At 35.2% G+C, this 16,457-nt stretch overlaps 1 protein-coding gene across 1 annotated transcript in view; it reads left to right on the top strand.

Moving 5' to 3' along the window:
• IARS2 (isoleucyl-tRNA synthetase 2, mitochondrial) overlaps positions 1 to 16,457 on the top strand; it is a 68,512-nt gene that overhangs the window by 28,743 nt on the left and 23,312 nt on the right. The window contains exons 4-12 of the mRNA XM_065875304.1: positions 866 to 1,014; positions 1,099 to 1,148; positions 1,229 to 1,338; positions 1,426 to 1,516; positions 2,128 to 2,243; positions 5,307 to 5,476; positions 6,208 to 6,298; positions 7,608 to 7,759; positions 9,799 to 9,959. Coding sequence (XP_065731376.1) covers positions 866 to 1,014; positions 1,099 to 1,148; positions 1,229 to 1,338; positions 1,426 to 1,516; positions 2,128 to 2,243; positions 5,307 to 5,476; positions 6,208 to 6,298; positions 7,608 to 7,759; positions 9,799 to 9,959 — 1,090 coding nt within the window. The remainder of the gene's footprint in view (positions 1 to 865; positions 1,015 to 1,098; positions 1,149 to 1,228; positions 1,339 to 1,425; positions 1,517 to 2,127; positions 2,244 to 5,306; positions 5,477 to 6,207; positions 6,299 to 7,607; positions 7,760 to 9,798; positions 9,960 to 16,457) is intronic.

The following is a 16,457-nucleotide window of genomic DNA, read 5'->3' as shown; positions in this document are numbered from 1 at the left end:
GTATCGGCAGACGGATTCTTAACCAGTGTGCCACGAGGGAAGTCCCCCTTCTGTTCTTATATGTTAAACTGTTTTTTTTTAAGGGCTCCTCAGTGTTTATTTATTTATTTACTTTTGGCTGCTTTGGGTCTTTACTGCTGTGTGCGGGCTTTCTTTAGTTGCGATGAGCGGGGGCTACTCTTCGTTGTGGTGCATGGGTTTCTTATTGTGGCAGCTTCTCTTGTTGCAGGGCACGGGCCCTAGGCACATGGTCTTCAGTAGTTGTGGCTCTCGGGCTCAGTAGTTGTGTCTTGCGGGCTCTAGAGCACAGGCTCAGTAGTTGTGGTGCACAGGCTTAGTTGCTCCATGGCATGTAGGATCTTCCTGGAACAGGGCTCGAACCCATGTCCCCTTCATTGGCAGGGGGATTCTTAACCACCGTGCCACCAGGGAAGTCCCTAAACTATTTTATAATTGGATATGATTGTGAAGATTTCATACTTCCTTATGAAAGAGTATTATTGGTTGTACTGGTTAATTTTGTGTGTGTGTATATATAATGAAATAAGAATTGTTCTCTGACCTTTTCTTAAACTGAGAAATAGGAAGAATAACTTTTCCAGTTTATTTTTTCTAAAAGTAAGGCCATTTTATGATCTCTCAATAATAGAGGAGATGGTAACAAAATTTTAACTTTTGAAATTTTAGTTAATTTTAGAATTTGTTGTAGGTATCTTCTGAACACTTTAACTTTCAGATAATTTTCCTATTAAAAAGTTTTTATAGTCTAAATTGTGTATAGTACCTGCATTTAGAGAGATACATGCTAAATAAGAATTTGAATTAATTTGTTTTCAAAAGCTTTTTGTTTCTTTATTGTTTTTAGCTAGATCATTTGCCAAGGCAGCTATTGAGAAACAAAAATCGGCATTTATTCGTTGGGGAATAATGGCAGATTGGAATAATTGCTACTATACATTTGATGGAAGATATGAAGCCAGACAGTTGAGAATTTTCTATGAAATGTATGATAAGGTAGTAAAAGTTTTTTTTTTTCTTTGAGTGTGTTAAAATATGTGTTACAGAATTCCAGCTTTCATTTTTCTTTGTCTTTTATAGGGCTTGATTTATCGATCTTATAAACCTGTGTTTTGGTCTCCCTCATCAAGGTATTTATGTCTTTTTGGTATTCAAGGGGAGAATTTTGTGAGGGTTCCAGATATTTATGTTTAATATTTTTAAACCTTAGGACTGCATTGGCTGAAGCAGAACTTGAATATAATCCAGAGCATGTCAGTTGCTCAGTATATGTAAAATTTCCTCTCTTGAAACCTTCTCCTAAGTTGGCGTCTCTTATAGGTAAGATTTATCTGTTGCTTGAGTTTATTAAAGTTATGGAATTATAACATTTGATTTGCTAGCATATTTAAAATTATATTTTCACAGATGGTTCATCTCCTGTTAGTTTCTTAGTCTGGACCACCCAGCCTTGGACAATTCCAGCCAATCAGGCTGTTTGTTATATGCCAGAATCAAAGTAGGTATATTATTGCAATTTTTGTTTTATTCACAAATAGGATCAATTCCATTTTTAGCATTATTTTGATCTTATTTAATCCTTATTATCCTTTTAAAATTAGTGAATTATAACTTAGTTCATATAGATTTTATTAAGCTTTAGTTCATATAGATTAAAGATTATAGGGCTTCCCTGGTGGTGCAGTGGTTGAGAGTCCACCTGCCGTTGCAGGGGACACGGGTTCGTGCCCTGGTCCAGGAAGATCCCACATGCCGCGGAGTGGCTAGGCCTGTGAGCCATGGCCACTGAGCCTGTGCGTCCGGAGCCTGTGCTCCGCAACGGGAGAGGCCACAACAATGAGAGGCCCGCGTACTGCAAAAAAAAAAAAAAAAAAAGATTATAAGTTTCAGTTCATATAGATTTTATTAAGCTTTAGAGGATTCTACTTAAGACCTTATTTCTACCTTTTTTGGAAAAGAAAACAGAAATGTAAGGAATGAAGTCCCTTGAAAATAGTACTTTTTTGATCTTAAAGTTAGTTTTTCTAAAATAATGTAAAACATTTAAAATGTTATCTGTGGTTTTTCTTTTTTCATTATTAGTAATTTACTCCGAAAATTTTATTTTAGGTATGCTGTCGTGAAGTGTTCCAAATCTGGAGACTTATACGTTTTAGCTGCAGATAAAGTAACATCTGTTGCTTCTACTTTGGAAACAACATTTGAGGTTATTTCAACATTTTCTGGTAAGGATTTACAGGTATTCTGACCATCAAAGTCATCAAAATATTGGGTTGATCTTAGTTTAGTGCCTTGCTGAAGATTTCTTACTGTGAATCAAAACAGATATGGCCTCTACCTTTCTAGAGTATATTTTACATTGATTAAACTGAAGGAGAATATGCATTGAACATGATAGGAGTATAGAAAATGTGAACATTGACAAAGGCACAATAGATTAAAAAAACATTTTTGGCAAATATCCAGTGGAAAATTAGACAGATGCCCTTTGTACAACATATAATGTACAAATTTCCCTCTAAAATTTTATTCAAAATTAAATTATTGAAAATTACTTTTATCTGATTTGATCAAAGGAGCAAGGAAGGAAATAAATACATTTATTTTGGGGTATATGATTTTAATAAGGAAATTGAATAAATTCTGAAAGTTATTCCCAAGATAGCATAGAAATGGATCCTTAGTAAGCTATAATTTGGGACTTCTGAAGTAGTGGCTGATTTTGAAATATAACTATGGATGAAAGAATGCTCAACATCATTAATCATTAGAGAAATGCAAATCAAAACTACAGTGAGATATCATCTCATACCGGTCAGAATGGCCATGATCAAAAAAAATCTACAAACAATAAATGTTGGAGAGGGTGTGGAGAAAAGGGAACCCTCTTGCACTGTTGGTGGGGATGTAAATTGATACAGCCACTATGGAGAACAGTATGGAGGTTCCTTAAAAATCTACAAAATAGAACTACCATACAACTACCAGCAATCCCACTACTGGGCATATACCCTGAGAAAACCATAATTCAAAAAGAGTCATGTACCAAAATGTTCATTGCAGCTCTATGTACAATAGCCAGGACATGGAAGCAACCTAAGTGTACATCAGCAGATGAATGGATAAAGAAGATGTGGCACCTATATACAATGGAATATTACTCAGCCATAAAAAGAAACGAAATTGAGCTATTTGTAATGAGGTGGATGGACCTAGAGTCTGTCATACAGAGTGAAGCAAGTCAGAAAGAGAAAAACAAATACCATATGCTAACACATATATATGGAGTCTCAGGGAAAAAAAAAGGTCCTGAAGAACCTAGGGGCAAGGCGGGAATAAAGACACAGACCTACTAGAGAATGGACTTGAGGATATGGGGAGGGGGAAGGGTAAGCTGTGACAAAGCGAGAGAGAGGCATGGACATATATACACTATCAAACGTAAAATAGATAGCTAGTGGGAAGCAGCCGCATAGCACAGGGAGATCAGCTCGGTGCTTTGTGATCACCTAGAGGGGTGGGGTAGGGAGGGTGGGAGGGAGGGAGATGCAAGAGGGAGGAGATATGGGAACATATGTATATGTATAACTGATTCACTTTGTTATAAAGCAGAAACTAACACACCATTGTAAAGCAATTATACTCCAATAAAGATGTTAAAAAAAAAAAGTATAACTGGAAATCTAGGGGAGTTTAAAATTACCTTTGATCCTTAGGGATGATATATCTTTGAGTTTCTTACAAAAGAAAAAAAAAAATCACAAGAATAGATACTCAAAAATGGAAAGATTGCCTAGCAAAGTAAGGAAGGCCTCAAAATGCACTGCTTTAGATATAAGCCAGTTAGAGGTTTAAACAAACTTAACAAAAATCAAAAGGTTTTTAATGTCAAAGGCATGAAAGAAGCTCCAGAATGTTTAATATTTAATACCCTTTGGACCTTGTTGGTGTATTAGGTAACTTAGAGGCTCCAGTATATTCTTTACTCCATACACCTCTCTCACTTCTTTTTTAAAAAATTGATATTTAATTGATATATAACATTATATTAGTTTCAGGCATTCAAAATAATGATTCAATATTTGTATATATTGTGAAATGATCACCATAAGTCTAGTTAACATCCATCATCACACATAGTTGCAAATTTTTTTTGTTGTGATGAGCACTTTTAAGATCTAATCCCTTAGTAACTTTCAAATATATAGCACAGTATTATTAACCACAGCCCACCTCTTTTTTAAGTGCAAAAGGTATTAATAGACTTCCTTGACATGTTAGATGTTGTTACAGAAGTTGAGTGGCTTCTCAAAGGGTTTTGAAAGTATTAAGGTTAAATTTAAAGGTCATTTTTCTAGACTGTATTATTGTTTCAAATTATTACTTTGTGAAAAATTAATTATTGCCATTTTTAGCCACCATGTTTCAGAGGAATATATATGCTTCTCATTCGTGGCCTATATTTTCTTGTTTTCTGATTTGTAAATTGGGGATAATGTTAGCTGCTTTGTAGTATTATGAAGATGAGGTAAGAATTTATGTTGAGTCTAGTACATGTGGGTGCCCAGTAACTGTAGGGTATTATTTATCATCTCTTACCTTTTTAGGGTAACATTATGAAAAGCTACGAGTTTCCACAGAGATAGTATTAGAACGTACTAGTCATTGACCTGTTGATCTAGAATTTTTTGTCCTCTATTCTAAAAGGTACATAACTGCACATAAATTAGAGAAGTTTTTTTGGATTCATTTGATTATCTATTTTTTATAATAATTGCTAATATTTTAAAGCATTTACAGTGTGGCAAGTATTGTGATAAGTACCCAAAATGCTTAACGTGCATTAACCCAGTTTATGTTCACAGCAGACCTCTGAGGTAGGAACCGTAATTGTTCACATTTTATAGATTCCTGAAGGTCACAGAACAAATAAAAGGGAAAGCCAGAATTTGAGCCCAGTCTTATCCCAGATTCTGCTCTTTTCAGCTGATGTCTGTTGCTAATCTTAAAGAGGTAGAAGAATTGCTATATAAAATAATTCTTTTTTTTTTTTTTTTTTGCGGTACGCGGGCCTCTCACTGTTGTGGCCTCTCCCGCTGTGGAGCACAGGCTCCGGGCACGCAGGCTTAGTGGCCATGGCTCACGGGCCCAGCCGCTCCACGGCATGTGGGATCTTCCCGGACCGGGGCACGAACCCGTGTCCCCTGCATCGACAGGCAGACCCTCAACCACTGCGCCACCAGGGAAGCCCTAAAATAATTCTTAATTGTGGCTTTCTTTCCGCACAGGTGTTGACTTGGAAGATGGTACTTGTGCTCATCCTTTCATTTCTGAGAGGGTGTCTCCTCTTTTACCTGCCAGTCATGTGACCATGACAAAAGGAACAGGGTTGGTTCACACAGCCCCAGCTCATGGTATGGAAGATTACAGTGTAGCTTCTCAACACAGCTTGTCCATGGTACTGCTCCTCTTTTTTCCTTTTAAATTATTGCTTTTGAAGAATTAAAGCGATAAACCCTAACTAATGTCTTTACTTTTGATTATAAACAATAATTTTTGTCATCGTAGTTAAGTTGTGAAATGCTTCTGTGCAATAAGCCTCCAAAGCCTCATTAACTCATACTAATTGAGAACGATTTCCCAGAATTAGCACAAAATTGTCAGAGTTAGAATTGAAGAATGCATAGTAAATGGGGGCATTTTTTTCCCCAAGTATTAAGTCACATAGACAAATTACTTTCAATCCCTGAAAAATGGCAAGTGGGTTTTACTAAATAGTTGAAAAGAGCCGGTTTTTAAATTTTTTTCAGACTAAACAGTCTTCTCTAAATTTATTTTACACACGTCAGTTACTTAGCAAGTTTTTCCATTTAGCTAAAGGCAAGTCTCAAAGTCGCCACAATGTATGTACACTGCCATAGATCTGTAAATTGAGGTTTTTAGTATATTTTGTTACTTTTTGTAATTAAACTTTAGGTGTATGTTTTAATAATACATTTTGCCTTTGGTGATTTAAATGTGTAAATTCACAAATTCTGATTGACTGAATAAGAAGTACCCAAATTTTCAGTGTAGTGAAAGACTAGACTATAATGAGATGTTTTATATAGTATACTGCTTTGCTAGATATTGTCATAAGACGAAATGTCTTGATACTTTATTTTAATTGTTCAAAATGACTCTTTTTAGGATTGTTTAGTGAATGAAGATGGAGTCTTCACAGATGCTGCGGGTCCTGAACTGCAAAACAAAGCTGTTCTTGAAGAGGGAACAGATGCGGGTGAGTACTGTTTATGTTGGTATCATAAATATGTATTTTCTGAAAAGCAGCCAGAAGTAACCTTTGCTGACAATTCTCTCATTTTGTACTTTCAACAAACAAAAAGCTAAAATTATATTTTATTTATATTTTATTTTGCCACATGGTTTAAAATGGAGTTTGGCACTTTTTCATCTTTTGCTTTGAAGTTGCTCTACTTGTTTAAGCAAATCAAGGCAGTCAACAGAGAGTGATGTTATTTTAGGACTATAAAGACAGTCATCAGCAGTGTTAGTTTTGTGGAAGGATGAAATCAACCTTGGGACTAGATGCTGACTGTGAATCAGACACTCGCACTCCATTTGTAACCCTTATATCACTGATACCTATAGGATAGTTGATGTATCAACAGTTTTAGGGGTCCTCCAGTCTTGAGTTTTCTTTCTGCCTTTCTATAAATATGGATCCAAGGACCAGGTACTGTGAAAACCTTTCTTTGCTCACACTAAGACTAAGGCTAATTAGATCTGGTATATTAATTTTCTAGGGCTCCTGTCACAAATTACCATAAATTGGGTGGCTTAAAACAACAGAAACTTATTCTCTCACAGTTCTGGAGGCAAGAAGTCTGAAATCAAAGGTGTTGGCCAGGCTCTGCTCCCTCTGAAAGCTCTATGGAAAAATTCATGTTTGCCTCTTCCTGGCTTCTGGTGGCTCCTGGTAATCCTTGGCATTCTTTGGTTTATAGCTGTATCACTCCAGTCTGCCTCTATTATAACATGTTCTTCTTTGCTCTGTGTGTCTCTGTGTGTCCTTTCTTCTTAGAAGGACACCAGGCATTGGAATTAGGGCCCACTCTAATCCAGTGTGACCTCATCTTAATTGCAGATTACATCTACAAAGACCCTATTTCCAAATAAGGTCACATTCACAAGTACTAGGGGCCAGGACTTGAACCTATCTTTTGGGGGGACAGAATTCAACTCAGTATACCTGGTTTATGCTGGATTACCTGGAGACCATTTTAAGATTCATAGTATGAAAGATTGTGACTCTGAATTTGAGATGTAGAATTTTAGATGTATTCTGTCATCTTTGAAAAGAAGAGCCATGGGAATGGCATAATTGGGAGTCTGATTAAGGTTTTACAGTTTCTGCTTTTATTGCCCTGAGATTCCCAGATTATGCCTTTGCTACCTGGTAGATGGCTAATCTTACTGTCACCTGTTGGCCCAGATTTAGTACTCCCTGGGAGTTTAGAGAGTTATTAGGATTTTCATAGTGCTTTTTAATTGTGTCTAATGTAAATTGTTATTAATTGTTTTTTAAGTTATAAAGATGCTTCAGGCTGCAAAGAATTTGTTGAAAGAGGAAAAATTGGTACACAGCTATCCCTATGACTGGAGGACTAAGAAACCAGTAGTTATTCGTGCCAGCAAGCAGTGGTTTGTAAATATCATGGATATTAAGACTACAGCCAAGGTATAAAAGGCATCCTACTGTAAGGGCTGGGTTTATCATTCCCTCAGTATGAACGGTTTACATGTGAGGTTGGGGTAGGGTTTTGGGAGTAGAAGGGATTAATGCTATTATTATTTGGTTTCATAAACTTGTAGAATTTTAGATCTGGAAGGACCTTGGGTTTCCATCCCTTCATTATACATGCTTAAAGAGTTTAACTTGCTCTAATTTCCTGCCCAGTGTAGTGAAAATAGCATAGAATTAGGACTTCAGTTCAGCAAATTGTTTAACCTCTCAGAACCTCAGTTTCCTCATCTGTATAAAAGTGATAATAATGCCTGCCTCACAAGATAAGTGAATAAAAGTTCCCAGAACAGTGTCTGGCACATAGTGGGCATTCAGCAAAACTCTTTTAAAACTCTTTGCTTCCTTAAAATTGAAATTGCAGTTCATTTGAAAAGCTATTTCTTTTGAGTTAACAAATATCGTATAACTGGCATTTTAAATATTAATATATATTTGAGCTCTTTCATTCAGTATGTTTATGTATCTGTGTGTGTGTATATCTCATGAACAACTTGATTCTATTAAGTGAAAGAACTCAAATATATATTTGGTAACCAGGCTGAGTATACAGGTATTTTGCTTTACAGCTTGCATGTAACATTGCTAATAGTTGGTTCATTTGTTGACATGGCAATTTGGGGTCCATGCCAAAGCTATGCAAGCAATTTATGCTTTCTACATTCATGTAGAGTGGATAACTGTGCTATGGGCCGTTTGTTTTCTTCTGTTTTTTACATTTCTGTGAAGGCTGTTTTTCTTACCTGTAGATGTTATAATTTGTAACTTTCAGCTCTGCACGGAGTTTTGTTGCAGAACATCTGAGTCTGATGCTGATGCAATACGCTGAAGCCATATTTTTTTTTAACTTCTTTATAGAAAATTTTCAGTTGTTCCTCGCAGAAATAGAGAGAATAATGTACTGCCATGTTTCCATCACCCAACTTCAACAATCATCATCTTTTTGCCAATTTTATTTTTATCTGCATCCCTACCCATTATCTACACTTCCTACCCATTGGATTCTTTTAAAGCAACTTTTAGGCATTATGTTTTCCATAAATATTTCATCATGTATATCTGACATTTAAAATTAAAACATAATTTTAATGCCATTTTTACCACCTTAAAAAAATAATAGTTATTCCTTAACAAAATCAAATATCAAGTCAGTATCACGTTTCAATTTTTAATCAAAATAAATTGCGAATGTTGCCATTCTACCAGTAGGTGGTGCTACAAAGCGCTTTGGGGGAGGGGATTTCTGGTGGTTCAGGTAAGCGAGGAAACTGTTTAAACATGCTCTAAAAATGTAAAAATGCTTTTATTGATGGGTAGAGAGACTTTTTAAAATGAAGTTATATTTCACTTACGGATATTTTTAAACATTTTTGCTATACAATTCTTTTCTTGGTAATTAACAAATGAAAGCAAATGCTAGTAGTTTACAACTTTTGGGGGCGGGAGGTGGAGGGAAGGAGAGTTCTTGAGAGACAGCCAGTAAATAGGAAGTAACTTATTTTGAGAAAGTGTTTTCTGTGTTGTAAACCATACTATGTAAAATTAGGTTACATTGCAGTCCTTGTTTGTCCACCTAAGATAGTAGCTTATTTCTTAAGCAATTAAAGAAGAATTATTGAAATCAAGTTTGAATTGATTTTAACTGTAGTTTAATAAAGTATAATACTTCTACTAAACCTGTTATTACCAGTTTTGATCTAGGGTGCTTGGAAATTAGTATAAAATTTCTTGTCACATCCTCCAAAGGTGAAGTCTGCTCTGGATGTTATTTATTAGATCATTTGTGGTCCTATTTTAACATTGTCTCATGTGCTCTGAAATCTATGGTGTTTTTAGATTAGTTTCTTTTTGGTGGGGGAAGGGGGCATGTAAATGACTATAAACCTCTAAAATAAAGAACTGTATTAGGATAAATAGTGGCAGTTCTAGAAAATTTGTTCTGCTCTCACTGGATTTGATTTGTGAATCAATTGCAGGAATTGTTAAAAAAAGTGAAATTTATTCCTGGATCAGCACTGAATGCCATGGTTGAAATGATGGACAGGCGGCCATATTGGTGTATATCAAGGCAAAGAGTTTGGGGTGTTCCAATTCCTGTGTTTCATCATAAGACAAAAGATGAATTCTTGATCAACAGGTAGAACTCTTTCTAAAATTTTCAGCATTTTAAAGTGAGTTGTATTTTCTTCAAAAATGGAAAAATAGTGGACTATTGAAAACTCTTGATATATGTTAAATAAAATATTATAAAATAGCTATCTTTTTTGAGGGGAGTAAAATATAAATTTCAGAAAGATCCTTTCAGATGGATGAAATTTTAACAAACACTAGATTATTTTTTCAGTATTGATAGGTAGAAGCAAAGACCGTGAATATTTTCCTATGAGAATTCATTATCCCTGACTGTGCCCTGTGCTGGGATAAGGTGTCAGGAGCCCAGAGATAAGCAGTGTTGAGTGGTGGAGCCCAGTATGTGATTTTTCTTCAGGAATTAGTGTCAGTCTTTCACTCCGAGTCTACGCTCCCTCTCAGTAGAAATGGCATTAGGTAATTGTATAGGTAATTTAAAATTTAAGAAACTATAATATAATTGAATGCACATAATTAACTCTAGTGATGATTACATTCCTAGTTATTTCTTTTTTCCTTAATTTTTTTTAATTTGGAAAGATAATACATGAACCTAGTGAACAATTCAGAGTAGAAAAGCTTATACAGTAAAAAGAAGATTGTTTTCCCTAATCATATACTAGACCCTTTTTTGAGGCAGTAAACAAGACTGACATGGTCCCTGCTCTTGATGAGGTGATAATCTAGCTAGTTTATCTTCTAGTAAATTAAGGTGGCTCTCAGTATTGTTGCTGTTATTAACAGATGTGGAAAGGGGAATATTAATCATTTCTTTTCAAATACATCCTGGGTTATCATTTTTTTGGAGTAATTTTGTTTTGGACGTTTTACTAAGTTCTAGAACATGAGCAAAGAGTTTGACTGTGTTTTGGTAAGTATTTTCACATTTCATCAGTTGAGGATTTAGTGAGAGTTTTGAAGGCATGGACGCCAGCAAGTAATGGAGAATTTAAGTAATGGAGAGATGACAGAGTTGAATGTCCTACCTTGGGGTTCATCATCATTTTTGTAAAAAGGTTCTGCTTTTCATTGTCAACATTATTAGTATTTCTCTAGGTGGTACTTTTGTAAATATATGCATTTTAGGTTTTTTTTTAATTGTTGACTACACTGTTGGTTTTTTTTTTTTTTAATTACCTTTAGCCAGTATTAGTTAGTTCTTAGTATCCTTGGTGTGAAGGTTCCTTTTCACTTTGAAATGTTCCTTGTATCACTGCTTCATGGGTAATCTGACACCTTATGGCAACGTGGTTCAGAGGGAAGAACTAAAGGCTCTGCCTTTAACAAATATTGAACCCTAAAACAGCTCATTTGCTTCAGTTATAAAGGATATGGCATTTGAGTAGGGCCTGGAGGATTAGGTGGCAAATGGGGGAAGGTAGTGGGATTAGGAGCTGAGGACCCAGAGTGGGAAAAACATGGCATGTTTACAGGAACCATAATGGGGCTGCAGGTTGTGTGAGGGGAACAGAAAGATAAACACCTAAGAAAGATTGATTGGGGCAAATTGAAGTGAGTCTTAAATACCAGGCTAAGGAATTTAAAGTTTTAAGTAGGCATGAAGAGTCACGGTATGTTTTAGGAAAAGAAACTAGAGGTTAGAGACCAGGAAGTGATTTTAAGGCTATTGCAATATTATTACAACTTGGAGCTAAGACTGTTTGGCCTAAATATTGTTGCATATGTTGTTCTTAAAATTTAGAGCTTGATCACATAAAAACTAATATCTTATTTCCCCTACTAAGAATTAAAGTTGAGATAAGTTTACACAAGAATTGCTTAAAATTCCACACTGCAGAGTTTTCTTTTAAGGAAACCTTTATAAGACGCTGCCATTGTTCCTCATTCTTTTCCATATTTAGAGAGCAGGATTTTTAGGGTGTTTCCTTGAAGTGATTCAAGTGGACCGATGTACGTATTAAGTAAGTAGAGCAAGCTGGTTTATTTGACCATTATTTAATCACTACAATAAAATGGTACATAGATCGATTGGTCAGTGACCTAGGTGAAATAAATGTGAGCTTTGTCAGAGAAACAGAAGCAGATTTTCTTCAGGTATCATTTATGTTTTATTTACAGTCAATACATTTACATGGTATGTAGCAGATTCTTTTTTGTGCATCTGCCGTTGTGTTGCTTGCATGGTGTAGTTGATTTCTGATGCTGAAGTCGCAGAGATATACAGAATATTGGCCTACAGAAATGACAGACAAACAGCCATACTGTCTGTCAATTCATAGGTCATTTTCCTGTACACCATTTCTGAATAATGACTCTAATCCTCTTCCATTTTTGGTCCTTTAAGTGACATAACAGTTAATTTTTTAAAATGGATGTTAATTATTTGTCAGCTTTTAAAGACGGCATGAAAGGCTGTCTTTTTTTTCCTCCTTAATCCAATGAGAATCAAGTGACCATAATTTTTTTTGTCTTTCTTGAATACGCCTCTACATTGAAGTGAGTTGGTAGCCATCAAAAGTAACAGCATCTCCACTGGAAATTGGTGCACAGTCCACATGGAGTTGCTGTTACAGTTGATGACCCCATTAAGCAGATCAGAAGGTTCCTTTTTTTTTTTTCGCGGTATGCTGGCCTCTCACTGTTGTGGCCTCTCCCGTTGCGGAGCACAGACTCCGGATGCGCAGGCTCAGCGGCCATGGCTCACGGGCCCAGCCGCTCTGCGGCATGTGGGATCTTCCTGGACCGGGGCGCAAACCTGTGTCCCCTGCATCGGCAGGCGGACTCTCAACCACTGCGCCCCCAGGGAAGCCCCTTTCTGCTTTTCTTGATGAAAGTCTATAAATTCTCTCTTAAGGATACTAGTTTCACAGAAGAAAATCTTGATTTATTCATGTTCTGAATAAGCTGAGAGATGGGTAGATTTGAAACTCTGATGTTTAATTTTGATTTGAATTAATGTTCTCATTTGCACTTTCTCAAGAAATAATTCCATTTTTGACTTTAACATCATTGATCATTTTTCTTAATCTGTAATATAATGCCTTTATAATTTAGGTGGAAATCTATTACTAATTAATAAAACAAATACTTTTTAGCATAAAAAAGATAAAATGTAGAAACATTTGCCACCTAGGAAGGAAAAGAGGTTGTTAGTTAAATTTCTTTCATTTCAGACCATTTAATCAATTTAAGAGTATTAATGCAATAGTTAACATGCATTTAGGAAACTTAGCCCCCAAATTCTGGAAATTGTGAGAAATTCACTAGAAGCAGGCAAGGATTTTCAAGTTTGGGTGTTAGCTTTAGCTACCTCAAATTTTTGCTCATGTTAATAATAATGACTTTTTGGTGAAAAAGTTTGATAATGTTCATCAAATAAAAATTTCTCTAAAATTGTTTCCTGTCATCTTCAAAACATAAAGTATAGAATTAAATTAAAAATAGAGCTCCCCCACATTTCATTGTGTTAGAATTAAACTTAGTAAATAAATATGAAACATTTAGCCTCTTACCTCATTCTTATTCCAGTAACTTCCAGAAGAAAAGAATATTATAGTCCTTAATATTTTTGCTTTTATAAGGACGAAATACAGGAAAATGAAATGACAGCAACAGTTTGTTCATTACCTAGCAATCTTAATGCTGTTTAATTTCTGGTAACACGTTAAATAAGCTTCAGCCCAGTTGATAGCGACGTTTAGAATGATTGGTTGGTGTTGTAGTGGCTGATACTACCTAGCGGATTTTCATGGATTGAAACCTAAGAAGGACACATAATGCGTGTGTTTAGATAAGGCCGTTGCGTAAAGTACAAAGTTTTATGATGGACTTACTGCTTTATGAAATACAGCATTAAGATGGAAGCATAGAGATTATGTAGTGATAAGTGGTTTCACCCACTTTTATCAACAGTAATTTATACGATCTTTAGGTTATAAGTTAACTGTGTGTTTGTGTTAAGTATAGGGTATAATTAACAAAGGGGGGAATTCTTACATTTCAAAAGACAAATTTTGACTACTTGTGTTTTTTGGAAGAATATTTAATATCACTAGAAATGCCCATAAAATTGTCTTAAAACTTTTTAAATCACCATCTCAAGTTTTGTAATAAAAAATTACACTTCTAAGTATTTATCCGAAGGAAACAAAAGGACTAACATCTCTTGTACAAAGATATATATATATATCTGTAAGGATGTCTAATACAGTTGTTTATAAAGAAATGTAATTATATGAAAAAGAAGAAATAATTAAAGTCAATTCTGGAAGAATGAATAGGTAGCCATTAAAAATGGTAGCTTAGCTCTTAATGGTTGTGTATGAAAATCAAATAAATGTAGCCCATCCTGACATTTGGCTGTTTCTAAGTTTTTGCTAGTGCTATAATGAGTATCTTTTGAGCACTTGTGCAGCATTTACTTGTATTTTTTATCGAAATTATCTTTTCAGATTTTGTTTGAATGTTAAATTTATCTTTATTTTGCAATCTACTATAGTTCTCAAGTTTGGAGGTTATATGTGTTTTTTTATTGCAAATTTTGTTTTTAAAACTCTGCCACAATATTTTTAGGAGCATTCAGACCACCAGAGTACAAGTCAGGAGAAAGTTTTCACTTAGTGATATAATTCCGTGCACTTAAATTTTGATTTGTTTGGATTGTGAGAGTGTTTTTGTCTTTGAAATCTGCATTCTTATTTGTCATAAATTTTATTCAGTTTTTATACTCTAACTCAGAGTTGTCTTTATTTTCCTGTTTTTAAAAACTTAAGTAGTATAGTTGTCTAAGATCTCAAAATAGAATTAAGTTACAGAAGATAATGCCCATTAAAGTACATTTAGTACATCATATTTTTATATTTCACAATAAAAAGAAAGGAAGCAAGTCTTGCTCTAAATATTAGTAGGAATTGGTCTATTAATGAAGCAGAGCTGCTTCTCTCCCCTCTTTAAAATGTTTCATATTTCTTTTCGATACACTGGAAAAAACATTTTTTGGGGGTCCAAATTCATCTGTATATGTCAGAAGGGACACAAAAATAATGAGTCATATTTTTAGTAGTATGTAGTTTTATTTATGACAGCCTTTTTGAAACTAGATTTTTAAAAGCTACTACAGGATTATTTTCGTTGGTGTAGTTAACATTGTATGGTTATGCCATTTTTAGTAAGTATTATTAGGTAAACTAAAAAAACAAAACCAAACTTTCCTCCTCACTGAAATAAGAGACCTTTATGAGTTAAAAAGTATATTTGCAAATAAGGTTTATATAATACAAGATTAAATTTCTTCTCATATTGAAATATTATATTGTATATCTAAGTGAACAACCTATATCTTTATAAGAAAATGTAGCAATTAAAACTTCAACTTTAGTTAGACTAGAGCTGGTTGACTAAACTTGGTAGGATTTTATAGTTGCCTTAATAACATGCCAGCTGCAAAATTGGAATCTTTCTTTGCTGTTGGGTATTTTTAGTTACAGACACTCTAAGATACTTGAATATAGTTAAGTAATACTTAAAATATAATTCTGAAACTTCATTGAACTTATCTGCTATTTAGTGATATAAAAAAGAACTTCGTTACATTAGAGTTGAATCAGGCATTGTGAAACGGATATGTAAGTATCATCTACAGTTGTTAAGGTTACTGACTACAATGTTAGGACTTCTTTAAGAATAAAATTTTTCACAGAGCCTTTCTTCTCCCAGCTTTTCCGAATGTTCATAGAAACTGAAGCTCAGAAAAAAAGCATGATGTATTCCTGTCAGTATCTAATAAGTCGCAGATAGCCTCTGCTCTTTGGACTTGGTGCCTGCTCTGTCAGCACACTAATCTCCCGAGACTCCCTGCTGCCCTGACTTGGTCTCTGGTTCACGCTTTCATTACACATGGGTAATAAGAGTCTTTTTGCCTTTGCTTAGCAAACCCCAGAGAAGGGGAGTGTGAGTTCACAGATACAGTGTTTGTCTTCATAAATGAGTTAGAAAGGCTGAATAGGGAAGTAAAAGCAGAATCGAGCCATGATTTAGGAGAGACAGTTTCGAGGCCTGGCTTTTAGTTGTGTTACTTGCTTATTAGGCTCATGATTTAAGGAACCCCAAGGCACAGAACAGTTTATCTGTCAGTTTAGCTATAAATATGTTTTTTTATGAATCCAATTAGAGAGTGTTTGTAAAGTCCTTTTAAAAGTATACACATAAATGTGTGTATATAATTTGTGGTATACACATAAATGCTTTTATTTATTTTTTATTTTTTTGCGGTACGCGGGCCTCTCACCGTTGTGGCCTCTCCCATTGCGGAGCACAGGCTCCGGACGCGCAGGCTCAGCGGCCATGGCTCACGGGCCCAGCCGCTCCGCGGCATGTGGGATCTTCTCGGACCGGGGCACGAACCCATGTTCCCTGCATCGGCAGGCGGACTCTCAAGCACTGCGCCACCAGGGAAGCCCAATGCTTTTATTTTGATTAATAATAATATTAACGTCTCTACCTTATTTTCTAAATTAATATGAAATTTGAATGATTTTCCTTTATG

Source organism: Phocoena phocoena, chromosome 1 (assembly GCF_963924675.1).
Source record: "Phocoena phocoena chromosome 1, mPhoPho1.1, whole genome shotgun sequence".
Classification (NCBI taxonomy): Eukaryota; Metazoa; Chordata; class Mammalia; order Artiodactyla; family Phocoenidae; genus Phocoena; species Phocoena phocoena.
Note: the sequence above shows the minus strand (reverse complement) of the source record. Positions and strands in the feature narration are given on the sequence as shown.